At 37.4% G+C, this 19684-nt stretch overlaps 2 protein-coding genes across 3 annotated transcripts; one reads left to right on the top strand and one right to left on the bottom strand.

The window, feature by feature from the left end:
• The first annotated feature begins 2960 nt into the window (after positions 1-2960).
• Positions 2961-15424, top strand: hemk1 (HemK methyltransferase family member 1). 2 transcript variants are annotated; one of them, XM_079432375.1, is made up of 11 exons: positions 2961-3098; positions 3531-3707; positions 3994-4085; positions 4682-4775; positions 4928-5059; positions 5155-5219; positions 5324-5373; positions 7799-7904; positions 8011-8106; positions 8831-8941; positions 14610-15407. In XM_079432375.1, the coding sequence occupies exons 1-11, from the start codon at positions 3060-3062 to the stop codon at positions 14650-14652; spliced, it is 1005 nt and encodes a 334-aa protein (XP_079288501.1). In that variant the 5' UTR covers positions 2961-3059; the 3' UTR covers positions 14653-15407. The 2 variants fall into 2 exon arrangements, with proteins under 2 accessions (XP_079288501.1, XP_079288502.1); XM_079432376.1 differs by lacking the exon at positions 2961-3098 and adding an exon at positions 3168-3381 and having other exon boundaries at positions 14610-15424.
• A 1079-nt stretch (positions 15425-16503) lies between these two features.
• LOC306879435 (cytokine-inducible SH2-containing protein-like) lies at positions 16504-19552 on the bottom strand. The gene is made up of 3 exons (XM_079432377.1): positions 18892-19552; positions 18153-18307; positions 16504-17662 (listed from the first exon to the last, which is right to left on the bottom strand). The coding sequence occupies exons 1-3, from the start codon at positions 18909-18911 to the stop codon at positions 17172-17174; spliced, it is 666 nt and encodes a 221-aa protein (XP_079288503.1). The 5' UTR covers positions 18912-19552; the 3' UTR covers positions 16504-17171.
• Positions 19553-19684: the final 132 nt, after the last annotated feature.

The following is a 19684-nucleotide window of genomic DNA, read 5'->3' as shown; positions in this document are numbered from 1 at the left end:
GAACTAACATTATCTTTTCCTTTTGGTGTTTTGCCACTTGTTTTATAAGAAGGAGACAGTTGGGGAAATGGCATCTGGGAATGTCTTTGGCCAATTTCAGACTGTCATTTTTCAAACTCCAACTCTTCCTTTCTAAAGCTCTAGAAAAAAAATGGGTTAGGAAATTTGTTTTAAATATAATACCATTTTTATATTCATGTTTGTTTTTTATCTAAACAAAAAGCAATATTGTGTTTACATTATATGTGAAACACTTTCTGCTCACAAGACCCTATCCAGAATACTGCATTGTGCATTTTATCTAGACGTAGTTAGTCTAGCATAGATCGTGTGACAGATAGAAGGAAAGTGAGAAAATAAAAACAGCACAAGAGGAAGATAGATTGATAGATAAAACGAGAGATGTGTTGGAGGCGGTTAGTGATGCCCACAGTATCAGATATGGCATATATTCAAACAGATATGCCACAACCAACACAGTATGCTTACAAGATTTTACAAAATGTTTAAACACGTAAATTTATTTTTTGGACTGTCAAAATTAATAGCTGCCAACAGCTCTGGAAAAATGCATTGCCAATAAATTTACACTGAATTGGATTTATTAAATTACATTTACATTATTGTAATATGGGTTGAAAAAAATCAAAATCAGTATTTTTATATGCATAATATTTAAAATCCTGCCTTGGCTTTAGTACAGTAACAATATAAAAGTAAAAACAATTATTTAATTTTGCAAACAACATGTCTTTATAATAACATGCTTTTTCTCACAGTATAAATGGGTCTTTAATATATAAAAATAGATAAATACCTTTATGTAGTATGGATGGCCTAATGGATAGAGAGTCGGACTTGTAACCCAAAGGTTGTGGGTTCGAGTCTCAGGTCTGGCAGGGATTGTAGGTGGGGGGAGTGAGTAACCAACACTCTCTCCAACCTCAATACCACGACTGAGGTGAGACACCAAAGGCACCGAACCCCCAACTGCTCCCCGGGCACCGCAGCATTGGCTGCCCACTGCTCTGGGTGTATGTTCACTACTGTGTGTACACTTGGATGGGTTAAATGCAGAGCACAAATTCCAAGTATGGATCACCATACTTGGCCACACACCACTTCCCTTTTTCCCTTATATTTTAGAAAGGGGGTCTCTCGCAAGAAAATCATCATATTTCGGGACCCTTGGCATCAAAAATCTTTAAAAAAAAACCCTGCTTTAAAATATTTTGCCCTGCTTTTAAATACTTTGGACTCTCCACAGTGGTTAAGGTTATGATGTACTTCATGATGATCACTTAGGTCTGACAAACAGTAGCATTTGTAGTAGTTTCTTTAAATAGTTAATTGTCTGAGTTTAACTGTAGAGTACCACAGGCCATGAAACCAGTGCAGTCTTACTTTTCCTCGCAGGCATTACCAGTTTCTCTTAATTACACACACGCTGTGCGCGATTATCACAGATTTGCTTCAAGGACAAAAAAAAAAAAAAAAAAGTCTAAAAAGCTACATTTATGTTTTTTCTCGCTATTTCTTTTTCTTTGAATACTTTGAAACATTTTGCTTCCTTTGATATTATACTTTAACCCCTTTTATAGTCTCCTGTCCTCTTTCTTTCACTTCTACACTTCTCTCAATCTCACTTTTATTGTCTCATCCTTCTTTGTACATATAAGGAGAGACATTCTGACAGACAATGTTTCAGGGGAAAGACAAGACTTACAGTTAAATCATGTGTAGTGCTGCTCACAAATAGACTGAGGCTACACTCACTGCAACCCCTGCAGCACACAATAACAATCAGTCCCATCTGGCTGACAGCACTAGTCCTCCATCCCCCAATCCAGTCTTCCAGTCTCCCCTCACGTGATCTCTCTTCTCTAACTCAGACTGCAGACAACAAGTCCTTTCAAAACTTCTGTCTTTGAAGTCTGTGTTGTCACAATACTGGACAATATGCATGAACTAAAATTTGATCTCTAAGATGTACATAAATAATTTACCAATAGTCAAATAACAAAGAAGTTGTTATCTGGACGTTCTTATGAAAGTAAGTGAAATTAATCAGGAAAACAGGGCACATTTGGGGCATAGATGTGTCACAAATTTCTAGTAATTCAAAAAACATGTTTTTCCATCAATATTTGTATTTTAATTTTTTGTCATATTACAAAAAAATTAAATATTTAAAAAATTGAGGGGGGTCTTTAGACCTGTTGTACCCTAAGTAAGAATCCATGGACTTTAAGTGGTTTTCAGTTTGAGTTCAATTAAGTTTATTATATGATATGTAATATTTAGCACCTTTAAAAGTGAAGTAATGCACTTGCGCTCTCTAGTGGTCATTTCAGATCGCACAGTTGGGGGTAAAGCGTAAAATTGTATTCAGTTTAACTAATTTAATTACAGAGTGTAGCAAAAACATAATAGACAACACAAAGCGTTTTCATTGAAAAGATCTGTCCCTTTCTTTTGGTTGCCGCATTATTCTTTTATTTTGAAATCTGTAAAAGCATCGATGCACACTAGTGACAGGAAGTCCGCTTCATGTACACGAATCGGTTCATTTGAACAACAGTTCATTTAAAAGAAGCACTTGTTAAGAAATGATTCGTGTATAAGTCATTGCTGTGGAACGTGACATCCATTCCAAAGTCGTTTTTAGCGACATAATGTTGTTCATTAAAGCCTTTTTTCGCTCCATCAAATAAATATTGGTAGTCTATGCTTCAAATGCACTTACGGAAAGCTCACTACGAAACGGACAGGTCTGACACATTAGTCAGTGTGCCTTATTTCATAAATTAGCATGCAGTTTCCTTTGCCTGTTCAATCTTGATCATAATAAAGCAAGATGTCCTGTTAAAGTATCTGGAATGTATGGTATAATAACAGCCCATATATAAAACGTGACTTAAAACTGCTGTCCCAGATGTGAAGGGCGAGGAGATTTATGCGTGCTTCAAATGTGTCGACCAAAACAAGCACCTGTTTATTGTAGATCCTAACCCTTCTAGCCTGTCTTTTCCTCTTCGTTTTTCGTCTCGTCGTTGAGAATGGGCGTCTGTAGTGATAACCGGTCACAGGACAAAAGAGTATGTACAATGAAAATTAATCATTCAAACAATCATTTTGTCAACCTTTTGAACTGATTCAAGTGATCCGACTCTTAAGATCGATTCGGACATGCGGTGCACATGGCATCTGATGTTACTTGGATCAAAACGTGCAAGTTACATAATTTCTTCATACAGTTATTCCACTAATGTTATAGCAGCTTAACGTGTATTATTAGCTTGATTAGTTACGATAATGTTCAAGACAATTTGGTTTCTCAATCGATTAATGTATAGACACAGCGGAGTGTCAAAACAGAGAGTAAGTGTCTAATCTCTTATGCATTTAAATTACAGTCACTCTAATCAAATGAGCAAAAACGGTGAAATATGCATTTGTATGACTACCGCACTTGCTATGTGATGTGGGGGTATTTTAAAATGTATTTTATTTTGTTGGTTGTATTTTAGATTGTTGTGAGGCTGTGGTCAGGTGCACCAGAGGGCGCTGTTGCTCCTCCAGCAGACTGCAGTCTCACAGCAGAGCAGGCGATCAGACTATGGGCTCAACACTTCACACTGCACGGCATTTCAGAGCCTGTTCACTCTAGCCAGTACATCATATCTCATGTCCTAGGCGAAAAAACTGTGAGTTTCTGTCTCATCAAGCTTTCATGTAATGTAAAAGTTCCATAAGACATTTATTTATATATAGAGGGAGATACCCATATAGATGATTTTATTTTGAATTATTTTAAAAAGTGCGGGCGTTTAGTAAAATAATAATTTATTAGAATTAAAATAAAAATAAAAAAAGTTAAGTACTTTAAGAAATTAGTTTTAAATTCACTCCCATTCCTTCCTCTTTACAAAATTAAAGGAATACCTATTTCCCTTTCCATGACACTGTGTCCTTGTCTTTCTTTGTTGAAAGCTGGAATGTGTGCAGAGGAAAAGGCTGAGAGACACCCTGACTGACAGGGAGAGAGAAAGAGTGTGGGAATTATGCTCCAAACGCCTCACAAGGTACTACATTTCACTACAACTTTACTGAGTTTTTAATTATTAAGACCCTTTGCACACATGTGCAGGCCTTCACAGAACTTCATTAAATTTATTTTGAATTTAGTTCTTTTAAAATGTTATTTGTTATTCATTTACTCTCTTTCGATTAACACTAAACCATTCCCGAGGACTTTTAACTTCCACCCACTGATAATTTCTGATTTATGTCTAGCGAAGAACAAAACTAGTGTTCAACCGGTATGTAACTAATGCATATATGCAAATAATAAAATGAAAAATGAAATACAAACAAAATTGGTAACGCTTTACAATAAGGCCACATTAGTTAAGGCTTGTTTCTGCATGAACTAGCAATAAACAATACTTTAGTTACAGCATTTAAAAAATACAGCTGTTGGTTAATATTATAATAATATATAATAAATAATATTAACGGGTACATCTTGATTTTAATAATGTGCTATTCCTAAAATTCACAAAACAAAATAAAATGTCACTCTAGATTTGGGACTGATATAATGTAGTTAAAAGTACTGTAGCTGATTCATGAATCACCAGAAGATAGATTGACCTTTGTCGATGTGTGTTTTTTTTAGGATGCCTGTACAGTATGTGATTGAGGAATGGGACTTCAGAGACCTGACCTTGAAGATGAAGCCTCCCGTGTTCATACCTCGTCCTGAAACAGAGGTGAAAAACTTCAGTGACCTAGTTAGCACGTGTCCAAAATTTGCAACAGACTGAGAGTGGACTTCAAATGGACGTGACTTTTTGGATAAACACTGACTGTGTGTTTGAAAACATTTATTTCCATTTGGACCTGCTGGTTTGTGTGCGTGTAGGAGCTGGTTAGTCTGGTTCTCGAGGACCTCCGGTTGATACGGGGGGAATCGCACACGACTGATTTACGATGTCTGGAGGTGGGCTGTGGATCTGGAGCCATCTCTCTTAGTTTACTACACAGCATTCCACAGGTTTGCACTCAGTGTCTTTTTTTCTAATTATTTATCTTGCTCTTCCAAGTAATGTAGTGTGTCATCTGTAACATCTGTACCCATGATTCTTTAAGCTCAGGGTATTTGCTTTGGATCAAAGCCAGACAGCAGTATGTCTTACAACGGAAAATGCAAACAGGTGACCACCAGCACCTTTGACTATATAAAGCTTCTATATTTGGATCTTTATTACTTAATGATTTATTATTTTGACTATTCCATATCCTCTTTTGTTTGTTCCAGGCTGGGTCTGCGGGACAGACTAGATGTTCATCATTTAGATGTGATTAAGGGTAAGAGTGATTCAAATGACATAGAAAATCCCACTCAGCAATGACTAGTCATAACAGTTAATTATTATTGTGAGACTGACTTCCTGCAAAAGTGGCAATTTTTGGTCAGCACACAACAAACGTCATTTCTGGTCAACTTACCCATTTTACGTCACTGACTGTTATCTGGTGATTAATTTTTAACAGCTTTTAGCATACAAATGTCCCAAGAAAATTTTTATTGCAAACTTATCAGTAACATAACGCAGACACATAATATGAATATAACCATATATTTAAATATTTAATATAAGTGATATTATATGTTAACAAATAATAAAACACAAACACACTCACACACACGCACACACATATATATATATATATATATATATAATTTAGCTGTGACTATTCACATAATAATAATGTGTAATTATAAAAATTGAGGCTTCAGGGTCATGTTGTGCTTTCACATGGACGGTTGAGGCTCTAAACAGAAAATATCATGACATTTGGATAATAAAGGTTATAAAATTGAGTAGAATGCGCTGTTTGTGTGTTCGTCTTGATCTTGAATCTAGTCTGACAGATTTGAATAAATGAAGGTTAAGGTTCATTTGACAAAAAGCTGACAGAATGGAAATATTTCTTAGGGAAAGTGTCTTTTTCTCTCTGCCATAGGGAGATGAAAGCCAGGTCAAGACTAAATGTGTGTAGCATGTGTAATTTTGATTCTTTGTTAGTTTCTGTTCAGTATATAGAGACGAACTGCAGCATGAGGGAGTGACTGGCATCTTTGATTGTCCCATTTCCTTGATTTTCTCTCTGTTTGTTATAACTGGCAAAAGTGAAAAGCGCATTAGTCACAAGCAGACCGGCACGTAATCCACAGCTCCGAATTCCACAGAAAGCTCCACGGATTCTGTAAAACTTGAATGTCAGTCATTCAAAACACATCCCACGCTCCTTGTATGTTTATTTACTAAATATTGTGGCTAAATTTCATCATGCTTTCAGATGCCAGTAATAAGCTTCGTTGTCCATATTCCAATACATGCCACAAAATTTCTACCCACAATCCGTGAAGAAACTAAAAAGAGTTAAGAGATTCATTGTGGGCCTTATCATAACATTCATAATTGATTGAGCATTAGCGTGACTTGAGCGCTGGTAGATAATCGAGATATTCAGCCCAAATCCTAGAAGGGCCTCTAAGGTAGTGACATGGAAATGTTCTGCTAATTCCAGGGATTTATCAGGCTTTTCCTGTTAAAGTTTGTGCCTCTCTTCCCACTAGATGGCATTAAAAACAGCCTGCCTGAATGCTAAATGTCAGATTTTTAACTCTCTGTGGCCTACCCACATTACTATTATTAGATTCTGAGATTAACTTGTTTGCTCTTTAAAAGCTGCACTTCACTGACCGCATAAATGCAGGTACTTCTGCAGAAATGTTAGTTAAAAAGTAAGTGTTGTTTTGGGTAACAAGAGTTAGAGCTAGCAGGCATAAATGGAGGCTTTTCAGGAGATTCATGGATCATTGACACTAATATATGTTTTGACAGCTAATTGTTTGTCATATACTGTATGTGTGAGTACAGTATACATGCATGAGAATATCAAATACTGTCTTACTACTGTATGTACATATAAATAGCACCTGATACAGTTTAAACTATATATATATAATGTTTACACTACTGTTGAAAATTTTTGAAAAGTAGTTTTAAGAATCTGTTATGCTCACCAGGGATGCATTTATTTGATCAAAAATATAGTAAAAACAGTAATATTGTTACAATTTCAAATAGCTTTTCATTGAAGTATTTTTATTTGTATTTTTTTTTGTGATGGCAAAACAGAATTTTCGATAGCCATTATTCCAGTCTTCTGTGCCAAATGATCCTTCAGAAATCATTCTAATATGCTGATATGTGATCAATAAATATTTGTTATTATTTTTAATATTGAAAACAGATGTTGCGTAATATTTTTAACAGTAGAGAGTGTGTGTGTGTGTGTGTGTGTGTGTGTGTGTATATATATTTGAAGAGTTCGTTTGCAAAAACAGGTAACTCCGTTTTTAACAATTTTCAGAAATAATTTTTTTCCCTTGTGCACTCCAATTAATCTCAATCAAACTGCAGTTGGGTTATTTTGACTGGGTTAAAAAATAACAAAAAACTAACTAACACAATAAAACACAATAAAAACATGATTTTTGAAAATTATTATTGAGTTATCTGTTTTTGCAAAAACTCTTTTTGTGTGTGTGTGTAATATAGGCACAACTATTGAAAATATCCCAGATACTACATATTACATTCGTATAATTATTTTCTTATCTGACCAATATTGTTGTTCAGTTTAAAAGCTTTTAATTTCCAGTGCAAATATATATTTTGCAAATGACAGCGAGAGCAAAAAATGTGTTTTATATTCCCAGACGCAGATGCGATACTGAGCAGATGCGACCCCGTTGACTTTCTAGTCAGCAACCCTCCCTACTTGCTCAGTCAGGACATGGAGACTTTACAAATAGAGATACTCAGGTTAGGCCAAAATGCGGACATGCTCAAAATGTGCTTTAACCTTTGACGTGCATGTTTGAGAACGTCTCATGTAACCTTTTAACCGTCCCCACCTCTTCCCTTGAAGGTTTGAAGACCACAACGCATTGGACGGGGGTTTGGATGGGCTGTCTGTGATTCGCCCGATTCTGGCTCTGAGCTCAAAGCTCTTAACTCAGCGAGGGTAAGAAGTGTGTGTTTGTCTAAAACCCATCATATGTGGTCTGGCAGAGCGACTGATTCTCTTTGAATATTCTTGTGTGAGTGGCCTTTTAGCTGAATGCAGTATAAATAGTATGGTATAATCGCGCTAAGAAGCTTTCCCAGCATATCTTAAATGCTTCAGGGAATCGAGTGCTACACACTTCTTTGTAGTTCAGTAGATAACAGTATTCCAGGGAACAGAACGTTCTCCCAGTACTCTTCCCGCCCTCATCACTCCCAAGACACACACATACACATACAGACAAGCATACACAGTAACAAATAATACAATTAGCCTTTGGTGATGAGAAATGCAAAACCTGTCTTGTGGTATTCCATGCCCGTAAAATGACAAATTTAATAAGCATTTCACCGAACAGATGAGTGATAAACTTGTAATCGCCTGAGAGCATTGCACGTGTCAGTAAACGTCAAGTGGTCTATATAGGGTTTCATATTTCCTTGGGTGTCTTATGTGTCCACTCAAGACTTGTTTCTTTCGTAGAAATTACACATGCTGTCCTTTCATAGATACCGAGAACCTCTATTGAATGGGGTTATATCCTAGCATTAGCTTTCAGACTTTCTCTTTCAGACGTACTATTCTTCATGACTAATGGCTTACAAGATTGTTTACTTGGTAAAATGTCTTCTCCACCCAATCTTTTCCTCTCTTACGCTTTTAAATGCCTTTGTCTGCCCAGGCGCGTTTACCTCGAGGTTGCCCCATGCCATCCTCCAGTCATTCAGCAGCTGATAGAGGAGATGAGGCTAGGGTTGCTTTATCTGGAAACCCGCTGTGACCTCACCAACAGGTCAGGTTCTTCTGTTAACGTGACCTTCCCTTTGTTTTGTTGATGTTTTCTTCATTTCAGTGAAGTTTTGCTACAAATGCCTGTCAAATGTTGGGGAAAAAATATATGGAATTACTTGCTCAATAGCAAATAAGAGGAAAAAAACTCCCTGGAAAATTCAGTGCATATTAAAATTGTGATTTCAAAGCACTGAAAATCTTAAACGAATTAAAAATCGTGAAGAATCACATACATTTCTGTAGTGAATACATTTTTAGTCATAAGTAAAAAAAACAATTTTTTATATATATATATATATATATACAGTATCTCACAGAAGTGAGTACACCCCTCACATTTTTGTAAATATTTTATTATATCTTTTCCACACTGTGACCACACTGAAAAAATGACACTTTGTAGTGAGTAGTGAGTGTACAGCTTGTATAACAGTGTAAATTTGCTGTCCCCTCAAAATAACTCAACACACAGCCATTAATGTCTAAACCGCTGGCCACAAAAGTGAGTACACCCCTAAGTGAAAATGTCCAAATTGGGCCCAATTAGCCATTTTTTCTCCCCAGTGTCATGTGACTCGTTAGTGTTACAAGGTCTCAGGTGTGAATGAGGAGCAGGGGTGTTAAATTTGGTTTTATCGCTCTCACGCTCTCATACTGGTCACTGGAAGTTCAACATGGCACCTCATGGCTAAGAACTCTCTGAGGATCTGAAAAAAATAATTGTTGCTCTACATAAAGATGGCGTAGGCTATAAGAAGATTGCCAAGACCCTGAAACTGAGCTGCAGCACGGTGGCCAAGACCATACAGCGGTTTAACGGGACAGGTTCTACTCAGAACAGGCCTCGCCATGGTCGACCAAAGAAGTTGAGTGCACGTGCTCAGCGTCATATCCAGAAGCTGTGTTTGGGAAATATACGTATGAGTGCTGCCAGCATTGCTGCAGAGGTTGAAGGGGTGGGGAGTCAGCCTGTCAGTGCTCAGACCATAAGCCGCACACTGCATCAAATTGGTCAGCATGGCTGTCGTCCCAGAAGGAAGCCTCTTCTAAAGATGATGCACAAGAAAGCCCGCAAACAGTTTGCTGAAGACAAGCTCTTGTGATCTATGCGATAAATTAATTACCTTTTTTAATACTAAAATTTTAAATATTCATCAACAATTAACTTTTCAAAACAATGCGGCGTCTGATCTGTTGTATTTATCTTCCCACGATTCTCTTCTGTCTCCTTTTTACAGTTTTGAACTTCCAACTATTGATGAAATATCAGGTCTTATCAAACAATCTAAGTCTTCCACTTGCCAGTTAGATCCACTCCCTACTCATCTGGTCAAAGCTTGTTTATCTTCTCTAACTGATATAGTAACTGATATTATACACTCGTCTCTCACCTCTGGTGTGGTGCCTTCATCTTTTAAGGTTGCTGTAATTACTCCAAGACTTAAGAAACCGGGAGCCAACCCTAATAAGTTGGTCAACTTTCACCCAATTTCCAATTTACCTTTTCTCTCAAAAATTAAAAGCTAATCTTTCGCTATCTCAGGTTCACTATCATCTTTTAAAAAATAGCTTATTTGAAAAATTCCAATCCGGTTTCCGCCCTTTGCATAGTACAGAGACGACCATGGTAAAAGTTGTTAATGATCTGCTTATGTCAGCCGACTCTGGACTCTTAACTATACTTAGATAGACTACTCTCCATAGGTATTACTGGCATCCCTCTTAGTTGGTTCAGATCCTATCTCTCTGGGCGCACTCAATTTATTCAACTTAAAAATTTCAAATCATACATTTTGCCTGTTACAACTGGTGTTCCTCAAGGCTCTGTTTTGGGCCCTGTTTTATTTATTATTTATATACTACCCCTTGGTCACATTTTTAGGAAAAATGTGACCAAGCAAAAAATTGTGGCCAGCCTAAGGCACACCTGTGCAATAATCATGCTGTCTAATCAGCATCTTGATATGCCACACCTGTGAGGTGGATGGATTATCTCTGCAAAGGAGAAGTGCTCACTAACACAGATTTGTGAACAATATTTGAGAGAAATAGGCCTTTTGTGTACATAGAAAAAGTCTTAGATCTTTGAGTTCAGCTCATGAAAAATGGGGGCAAAAACAATAGTGTTGCATATATAATTTTGTATATAAAATAAGAAAAATCTATAATTTTTATTTACATATAACAAAAAAAATATATTTTTAATTGTTTTTAGAAAATTTTAGTATGTGTAATACTAAATATATCATTTAAAATTAAAAATGATATTTTATATACAGGGTGGGCCATTTACAAACCCGATTCCAAAAAAGTTGGGACACTGTACAAATTACGAATAAAAAAGGAATGCAATAATTTACAAATCTCATAAACTTATATTTTATTCACAATAGAATATAGATAACATATCAAATGTTGAAAGTGAGACATTTTGAAATGTCATGCCAAATATTGGCTCATTTTGGATTTCATGAGAGCTACACATTCCAAAAAGGTTGGGACAGGTAGCAATAAGAGGCCGGAAAAGATAAATTTACATATAAGGAACAGCTGGAGGACCAATTTGCAACTTATTAGGTCAATTGGCAACATGATAGGGTATAAAAAGAGCCTCTCAGAGTGGCAGTGTCTCTCAGAAGTCAAGATGGCAAGAGGATCACCAATTCCCCCAATGCTGCGGCGAAAAATAGTGGAGCAATATCAGAAAGGAGTTTCTCAGAGAAAAATTGCAAAGAGTTTGAAGTTATCATCATCTACAGTGCATAATATCATCCAAAGATTCAGAGAATCTGGAACATTCTCTGTGCGTAAGGGTCAAGGCCAGAAAACCATACTGGATGCCCGAGATCTTCGGGCCCTTAGACGGCACTGCATCACATACAGGAATGCTACTGTAATGGAAATCACAACATGGGCTCAGGAATACTTCCAGAAAACATTGTCGGTGAACACAATCCACCGTGCCATTCGGCGTTGCCGGCTAAAACTCCATAGGTCAAAAAAGAAGCCATATCTAAACATGATCCAGAAGCGCAGGCGTTTTCTCTGGGCCAAGGCTTATTTAAAATGGACTGTGGCAAAGTGGAAAAGTGTTCTGTGGTCAGACGAATCAAAATTTGAAGTTCTTTTTGGAAAATTGGGACGCCATGTCATCCGGACTAAAGAGGACAAGGACAACCCAAGGTGTTATCAGCGCTCAGTTCAGAAGCCTGCATCTCTGATAGTATGGGGTTGCATGAGTGCGTGTGGCATGGGCAGCTTACACATCTGGAAAGGCACCATCAATGCTGAAAGGTATATTCAAGTTCTAGAACAACATATGCTCCCATCCAGACATTGTCTCTTTCAGGGAAGACCTTGCATTTTCCAACATGACAATGCCAGACCACATACTACATCAATTACAACATCATGGCTGCGTAGAAGGAGGATTCGGGTACTGAAATGGCCAGGCTGCAGTCCAGATCTTTCACCCATAGAAAACATTTGGCGCATCATAAAGAGGAAGATGCGACAAAGAAGACCTAAGACAGTTGAGCAACTAGAAGCCTGTATTAGACAAGAATGGGACAACATTCCTATTCCTAAACTTGAGCAACTTGTCTCCTCAATCCCCAGACGTTTGCAGACTGTTATAAAAAGAAGAGGGGATGCCACACAGTGGTAAACATGGCCTTGTCCCAACTTTTTTGAGATGTTGATGCCATGAAATTTAAAATAAACTTATTTTTCCCTTAAAATGATACATTTTCTCAGTTTAAACATTTGATATGTCATTTATGTTGTATTCTGAATAAAATATTGAAATTTGAAACTTCTACATCATTGCATTCTGTTTTTATTCACAATTTGTACAGTGTCCCAACTTTTTTGGAATCAGGTTTGTATATGGATACACCGTAATAACATGGGAATGGTTGGTGATATTAAAGTCCTGTTTGTGGCACATTAGTATATGTGAGGGGGCAAACTCCTCAAGATGGGTGGTGACCATTGTGGCCATTTAGAAGTCGGCCATCTTGGATACAACTTTTGTTTTTTCAATAGGAAGAGGGCCATGTGACACATCAAACTTATTGGTAATGTCACAAGAAAAACAATGGTGTGCTTGGTTTCAATGTAACTTTATTTGTTCATGAGTTATTTACAAGTTTCTGACCACTTATAAAATGTGTTCAATGTGCTGCCCATTGTGTTGGATTGTCAATGCAACCCTCTTCTCCCACTCTTCTAAGGGGGTCAGATCGGGAGACCTTGGGGGCCATTCGACTGGCTCACGACGATCAATCCACTTTCCAGGAAACTGTTCATCTAGGAATGCTCGGACCTGGCACCCATAATGTGGTGGTGCACCATCAATGGAAACCTCAAGGCCACTGGATATTTGAAATTGCTACATGATGATGTGTTTCCCTCTTTATGCACTGAAGCTGGCACGTTCCCTGAGTTTTTCCAGCAAGATGGTGCACCACCACATTATGGGTGCCAGGTCCGAGCATTCCTAGATGAACGGTTTCCTGGAAAGTGGATTGGTCGTCGTGGGCCAGTTGAATGGCCCCCAAGGTCTCCCGATCTGACCCCCTTAGACTTTTATCTTTGGGGTCATCTGAAGGCAATTGTCTATGGTGTGAAGATACGAGATGTGCAGCACCTGAAACTATGGATACTGGATGCCTGTGCTGGCATTTCTCCTGCGGTGTTGCTATCAGTGTGTGAAGAGTGGGAGAAGAGGGTTGCATTGACAATCCAACACAATGGGCAGCACATTGAACACATTTTATAAGTGGTCAGAAACTTGTAAATAACTCATGAACGAATAAAGTTACGTTGAAACCAAGCACACCATTGTTTTTCTTGTGACATTGCCAATACGTTTGATGTGTCACATGGCCCTCTTCCTATTGAAAAACAAAAGTTGTATCCAAGATGGCCGACTTCTAAATGGCCACCATGGTCACCACCCATCTTGAGGAGTTTGCCCCCTCACATATACTAATGTGCCACAAACAGGACTTTAATATCACCAACCATTCCCATGTTATTACGGTGTATCCATATAAATGGCGCACCCTGTATAATATACACACACACACACACACACACACACAAACAATACATTTTTGAATATACATAAAAAATATATATGTACATATAAATGTGTGTGTGTAATTTTATTTTGTGTGAATGAAAATATTTGTTTTGTTGTTTCTTAAATTTCAGTTTGTAAGTGTCTGACAAACGTGTGGGAAAAATATTTGGAAGTAATACATTTTCATTCCACGAATGTTTGTTCCTAGACAGAGTCCATGTTACAGTGTGATTACATGAGTAATGTGGAATTTCTTGCTCAACAGCAAATATGTACTTAGGCATTTGTCTTTCGTGGAATGTTTTAATAATAATGTTATTATTCCCATGAGAAAAAAAAAATCATATTATGTTAAAGTCATGTTAAAATTCTGATTTCAAATATAATATATATAATAAATGTGTGAGCTTTTCTCCAAGACATGCTGGATCATCACTCCATTATTTGTTGTAATTTTCTGGTTGAAACTGATGCAACCTTAGTAGGCAAATCTATTACCTTGTTATCTATGGGTGCCAAGTCAGCAGTATTACGTTTATAGTATACTGGTAAACATACTGTTATTCTTTTTATTTTATAGGCCACGGTTTTGCATTTTACAGAAGAAAGGAGAGGATGACTGAAACAAAGGACAGTGGAAAGACAGGCATGAAGACAATGCTTTGGTATAACACCACACTAGGTAGAGATAGAGACTTCACCATTAGCAGTTGACCATTAAAAAATGCCTTCAGCCAAACTGCATACGGCACACTGCCAATCCCCTTGCCATCCTGCCCGTTCCCAGCATGCACTTAAAAACCTGCCAATCCTACCGAGAAGCTCCTTTCTGAAAGCCGGCGACCTCAGGTTTCTATTTGTTTTGTGCTGTAACCTACTGTTGTTATAGTTTCTGTTCACTTTCCTTTTAATTGGTGGGTGCTTGTGTGTGTGTGTGTGTGTGGCTGTGGTTTGTTGTGGTGCGATTGCATTGATTGTGAGTATGTGCTCAGTGTGCAAGTGTCAGGGTGCAGTAGGCTGAAGGTAATTATTGAGGCCTTTTCTAAGAACTCCCCCTCCCAGTCCTGCGCTAGTCTCTCCCTGGAAGTAATGCGCTCATTCTGCGAAACAGCTGGCCCATTGCCGCTAGCTCGCTTGTTCAGCTAGCCCACAATGACAGACAGACAACCCGACATGCTCCGATACCGCAATGTGTACAAGTATACAATAATTCTGTCTGTTCTAGTCTGCTAATGAGTGAAACAGAATTTGACACACACTGCCTCTTTTCTCTGTTTCTGTAATGTGTATCAGAACAGTCTAAAAAAAAATTATAAAATGTATTTATTTACTGTTCTTGTAGACATGCAATGCTATAATAAAAAAAAAGGTTTAATACCTTTGTTTTATGCTTCTAAATTAATATTTGCATCTATAGCAACAGTTTAGACTGGAATCATATTGATTAGATAATTAAGAACCTTTTCCAGAGTAATTGTTAAAATAGATCTCATTGATAACCTTTTAATACTGTTTTGACTTTTTTTTGCATATAAGTTATTTACATATTTACGTCACCAGCAAATTTATGTAAGCTTGCGCAGCACTGAGATCGTGTTTCAGAAAAAGCTCTGCTTCGGTTTCTGGGAAATTATAATCACGGTGCGCAGTAAGAATGATTCACTATGAGGAAAATAGAATGAAGAAACACCGTTTCTATGTTCCTGTATACATCTTTCATTATTAATATTCTGTTGTGCCTGTTCATCCGACAGCTTTTTTTTTCAATACATTCTTTTCAGCACCTAAAAAAGGAGACATTTCTAAATGCCTCTGCTAAAGCTTGATGGTACAATATATTGATTAAAATATTTCTTAATTGCTTATTTCTAAAATGCAAAGGGAAAATATTTCAAAAATCCCTTAAATCTATAAATTAAAACTCCAAAATTATATGCAAAACCTCAAAAAGTACTACAATTTAAAAATAATTTAGCAATTCTTATTCACTAAAAATAAAATATTTTTAAAATCCCATTTTGTTATTAAATGTATAAAATATCCCTTTTAAATTAACTGTGATCTTTCCTGGACATCAGCTGTAAAACAATTATGGCCCTTGCTCAGAATAATCTTGTATAACACACATTTTGTCCTGAGATGATTAACTAAATTGCAAAGCAATTTCATGCACATTTGTTCATCTAATAATCCTATTATTCTGAGATTACAATTTTGAATGACCTTGTTTGATAGTCTTACTGGAAGGCCAGTACGTAGAAGAGATCTGAATCTGATTGTTTGATTCTCTGTAACACTTCTGCATTCTGGATGATTCATTCTGCGAAAATAGGTTTTCTTTTTCTAGTTACTCAGCATCTGCCCTCATAATTTTTTCCCAATACATGCATTTTACATAATTACACTCTTCTATAAATATTTCTTAGAATTATTCTAAGTAGCAAAAGACACCAATTTAATGATAAAATACTGCCTAAAACATTATGACTTCAAGTAAACTTGATCGTCACTTTTATTACAAAATGAAGGATTGTTTATCCATAAATACATACAAACTCCACATTGTGGGCATAGAAAAAAGATATGTAACTCTTGATTAAAATAGTCACAAAAAAAAAAAAAAACATTTCACTGCATTTCACTTTCAAGGAAAGAAACAATTCCAGTCAAGGCAGCGCAGTGACTAAGCTCGCCTTTATAGAGTGCTGAAGACCAAGCTACGTATGTGCTTCTCGTGAGCTCAGAGTTTCAGACAACCTGCGTGTTCTCGATTCGAACCGTTCCTAAAGGGGTCACGTGACCTGTACAAAAGTTTCAAGAACATTAAATTAATCTCAAACCCCAAACCTGTGGTTTAACCTCTCACACTTTTAACAGTATGACACAAAGGTTGGGTCACTTGCTTCTTCACGAGTCAATTTCTGGACATGGCTTGACTCAGTCCCACTTGGGTATATCTATCTATCTATGAAGATAGACTTGCTGACCATCAAAAACTTGCTCCAGAAACAAGAGTCACTCTTCAAGTGGTTAACACTGCTTTTTGACCCAAACCTCAGATTGGGGCTGTGCATTTAACTTGCCGCCTTCAAAACATCAGCATCGGCCATGATTGGCCGTGGTGTGCATTTCCATGGCGATGTCAGAGCTGGAAAGGGTAATCCTGAAGATACTGCAGTAACAGTCTCGGTAGAGGCAGGCTCTCTGTGCAAGTGGTGTGTTTGTTGATTACCAAGCGAGTGAGATGTTGCAAAGAAGGAAAGGCTTGAGGACGATGGATCGGCTGTTTGAGTTTTAGCAACACTGCACATTCCTTGGGGGCCGGCGAAGTTACGTGATCCGACTCCTCAGTCTTTTCCTCCACCCCTTTGTTCCCGGAGCCCACGTAGTGCTGCACGAGGCTGGGGACGTCTGGGAAGGACTGCAGGCGAGATCTGGCTGGGGAACTGGAGTCCAGACGGAAACATCCGAGACTGTACTCGATACGAACGTTCGTGGGCCCGCGACCAGTTTTAACAGACAGTGTCAACATATAGAGAGGGTGGCTGCTGTCCCGTATCAGGAAAGTACCCTCCGAGGCCCCCTGTAGGACAGAGTGGGCCTCACTGGCAGAGATGGCACCCCAGTACCAACCTGAAAAAAATGGGAGGGATTATTAATATGAGTTGTTATTGGAGACTGTATATGGAAAAAAAGGGATGAAAATTGTTAAAATAAAATAAAAAAAAATCACAAGAGGTCATTCTACAAAACAGGTGCCTTTAGAGGCCTTTAAAAAATTATGAATTTTTTTAAGCATGTTTCCAAATTCTCATTGCAGTATTTTAGCTAAAAAAAAAGAACATTAAGCTAAAAAGTACCTTACTGAAAGAAAAACATTCTATCCCTAAATAAAAAGTAATAATTTACCTTTTAATTATAGCTTAAAGTAATACATGATTAAACACACTTCATTTAAAAAACCATAATGGAAAAGGCACGTTTTATAGAATGACCCTTGATTTATGGATTTGCAGATATATACGTGAATAGATGAATGCAATGAACTGCCATTTTGTTCTAGAAATAATAATAATAATAGTTGTTATTATTATAGTTGTGATATTTTAAGTTTGTATTCTACCTGAGGCATTAAGATAGGAGAAATTACTGGAGATAGATCTGAAATCTTTGCTGGGGTCCCATAAGGTAACGGATGCATGGATGCAGCGAGGAGAGGAGAAAGTCACCACCGGAAACCTGACCATTGGATCGGTGGTCTCTTGCAAATGAGCTGGCCTGGGGAAAAATAATAATGAAACAATTTTAAGTATTTAAAAGGTTGCAATCATCTTAAAATGAAAACTTATTAAAACATGGCATGTGACATTTTTTGTCTTAGCACCAAACACTATCTGTTCAAATAAGCACAGAAATACACATTTAGAAGAAATTGCTAAATCGTTCAACTTAATGTTCATTCTTAACCAGTTCACAGAGACATAATGAATAACTGTGAAAAAGACCCAAAAAGAAAGAGTTGTTTTTTCCTGTTAAGTTACCTTATGTTATTAATGCCACATTATTATATTTTGTTAATACACATTAATATAAAGAAAATCAAGATTAATCATTAGATTGAATTATTACGAAAATATTATAACCTGCCTGATGTGTTGCACTGTTCCAAAAAAGAACGTAACAATAAACAACATATTTATATTTACGTTTTTACTTTATTATTATTATGAGTCCATTTTTCTTTCACACAATGCTTAGCGTCATCAAGAATGTGTGGTATTTCGTTAATGAACTATTAGATAGTTATGTTATCACTGTATTTTATTGTGATAATTTAATAAATACGGGTCGCTAAAACTCACCCTTGAACGCACAGAATCATTGTGAAGATGTCTGCTTTGATATCTCCGGGATTCCTTAAAGTTTCTTTGTTCCTGAGGTTTTTTCTCGGACTCTTCTTGAGCGACGGCAGACAGTTCAGAGATATTTCTCAGGCATATGAAGGTTGTCTAACAGCTTCAGCACTCTGTCGCCGACTGTCATAATAAGTGCGCGACTTGTCTGCGGGTTTGTTTAACAAACTACACGGACATGGTTACTCGAAAACGAGCGGTGTTTCTGTGCAGCTCGTGTCCTAAAACTGAACAAGAAGCGGAACACTGCAGGGTTTGGCTTGTTCACTTCGTCTGACTTCCCAGAATTGGTTTTCTGAGAACCCCCCCCATGTTTATCGCCTCTGACGCCATCGGCAGCACAGCTCTGTGAAACCCACAGAATCACTCTCGTCTTCTTTGTCATTCAAGCATACAGCAATCTCGTGAGTAATACACTAGCACAGGAATGGTCTTGAATGACTCATTTGGGAGTTTTATTATGGTAATGGTCGGTAATTGCTTCCTGATGTTTGTGATTGACGTCTGAGGATGAAAACGGCGTTTCTCGTTAAACCGCATGAGTAGGTTCCAAGAACTTTCCAGGAAAACTGAGCGCCTGTCCTGCGTTAAGCCAATCAGGTCCCTCCCCTTCGTCGAGGCCCCGCCTCCCTCTAGCTGTCATCGAATTAACCATTTGTGTACTGCTGAAATCAGTTTCTGAATAAAGACGAATCCTCTTGGGACCCAGGCAAACATTACTCGTAAATTTGAAATTTAAACA

This window comes from Barbus barbus (genome assembly GCF_936440315.1).
Source record: "Barbus barbus genome assembly, chromosome: 13".
NCBI classification, from domain to species: Eukaryota; Metazoa; Chordata; class Actinopteri; order Cypriniformes; family Cyprinidae; genus Barbus; species Barbus barbus.
Note: the sequence above shows the minus strand (reverse complement) of the source record. Positions and strands in the feature narration are given on the sequence as shown.

Bases quoted from the DNA above. Each gene is read 5' to 3' on its own strand.
- hemk1 (XM_079432376.1), top strand. From the start codon at position 3,316: ATGTTCAAGACAATTTGGTTTCTCAATCGATTAATGTATAGACACAGC. The intron at 5,220-5,323 runs GTGACCACCAGC...TGTTTGTTCCAG, and splicing joins ACAACGGAAAATGCAAACAG to GCTGGGTCTGCGGGACAGAC. The intron at 8,942-14,609 runs GTCAGGTTCTTC...TTTATTTTATAG, and splicing joins CGCTGTGACCTCACCAACAG to GCCACGGTTTTGCATTTTAC.
- LOC306879435 (XM_079432377.1), bottom strand. From the start codon at position 18,911: ATGATTCTGTGCGTTCAAGG. The intron at 18,308-18,891 runs GTGAGTTTTAGC...ATTTTTCCCCAG, and splicing joins ATGATTCTGTGCGTTCAAGG to GCCAGCTCATTTGCAAGAGA. The intron at 17,663-18,152 runs GTAGAATACAAA...CATTTTTTTCAG, and splicing joins CTCCTATCTTAATGCCTCAG to GTTGGTACTGGGGTGCCATC.